Genomic DNA, 1497 nt, shown 5'->3' with positions numbered 1-1497 from the left:
AAAAAAAAATAAAAATAAAAATAAAAATAAAATACGTTTATCGTTGATTGTGTGTCGAAGATAGTGGTTTCTGTCGCGTCTGGGGATTGCGCTCGCAGGCGCTCCTCACTCATATAAGAGTAATTAATTATACATACGATCACGACTTGCCCGGCGTCGCAAGCACGTCACCGACTGTTACGTTAAAGCGGGAGAGCAGTGCCCAATAACTGCTGAACGCACATCGTGCCTATAACCTAGCTCATCGCGCAGAATAACGACGGAGTGCCATGCTCTGAAAGGCACAACAACGTCTTGGAGATCGAGACCAACTAACAGTCTATAGCGAACAGATCTGGTGGGCTAGGGTGGCTACACTCTCCAAATAAGCTCTCTTGCCCTCGGGTAACTCACGGGTGGGGGATAATATCACCTTAGTCATTGCTCGTTGAATTGCCCAAATCGTACAGAATCTGGCATCGGTTCAATGCTTGACACTTGCGTAGGGCCATCTGACCACTGGGCTGGCCGAGGCGACCTCCTCTACATCCCCTTGTTATCTCCCACGGCACACTTCCAGGGGAGATGAACAATGTGAAGAGCTCCAGACATGACGACCGGCAGTCCTACTACATCTATTGTACGATATTACGGGTGCGTACATCAGAGCCAGCCCCTGACCATGAGCTCAACAATCTCTGCACAAATTTTCTCGATGGATATCCAGCAGGGCCACAGGTGCTTTCGAGGAGGACAGGCCAGGATGCGGCGGCCAAGTACGAGAGTGCGCGCAGACCAGCCTCGGTCGAAGAGACCCTTCACTCTTTCCACTCCATTTCGCGGGCTTTTCGGCCCGGACTCCATCCCCAAGACACAGCCGACATCAAATGGCAGTCCCTATGACAAACTAAAGGGACAACTCGAATCACTGAGGTCAAGGATCAGCGTCAATAACTTCGAAAAGGTGGTAAAGCAATACCTCAGTCCGGCCGGATGGCCCGACTCTTCACCCGGGGCCGACGATAAACGTAGCCGGTATGAAGCCGCTCGGGCATCCTGTAAGTTGACTCTACGTTCCCGAGTCCTCCGTATCGCGGACCACATTGATGTTCGCATAACGATTCTCGGTAAGGAACACCTAGCTTGTCGGTCTGCGTTTCGCTCTCGGGGTTGGGCAGGCAACCATGTCCGGACGCACAACGCGCGTTCGTTTCTGGAGCTGGAAACGCAGGTTTAATCCAAGTCATATCCACGAGCCCCGGTATGCCCATGGAGAAGATCGTCAACGCCGGTACCCAGCTAGAGCTAACCTGTGTTCTTTCGGCAATACTTCAATCGAAACTTTCAGAAGGCGGAATCCATGATCTGCCGACCTGAGAGACGGATCGGCCGTAGACTCGCCTAATTTTAGGACACGGGAGTAGGACGGTCGATCGAAAGTTCAAGATCGAAAGTTCAAGTTAATAGGGGCTCCAGTATTGCGCGCAAGAAAACTACTGGCACTTCTGACACAAGCCC

General features: G+C 51.7%; 1 protein-coding gene across 1 annotated transcript; it reads left to right on the top strand.

Moving 5' to 3' along the window:
* Window positions 1-742: 742 nt before the first annotated feature.
* Window positions 743-1216, top strand: PV07_12804 (uncharacterized protein; the record flags this gene model as incomplete). The annotated part of the gene is made up of 1 exon (XM_016400370.1): window positions 743-1216. The coding sequence occupies one exon, from the start codon at window positions 743-745 to the stop codon at window positions 1214-1216; it is 474 nt and encodes a 157-aa protein (XP_016241984.1).
* Between the last annotated feature and the right edge of the window lie 281 nt (window positions 1217-1497).

Source organism: Cladophialophora immunda, assembly GCF_000835495.1.
Source record: "Cladophialophora immunda strain CBS 83496 unplaced genomic scaffold supercont1.164, whole genome shotgun sequence".
Classification (NCBI taxonomy): domain Eukaryota; kingdom Fungi; phylum Ascomycota; class Eurotiomycetes; order Chaetothyriales; family Herpotrichiellaceae; genus Cladophialophora; species Cladophialophora immunda.
This window is presented reverse-complemented; position numbering and strand designations above follow the sequence as displayed.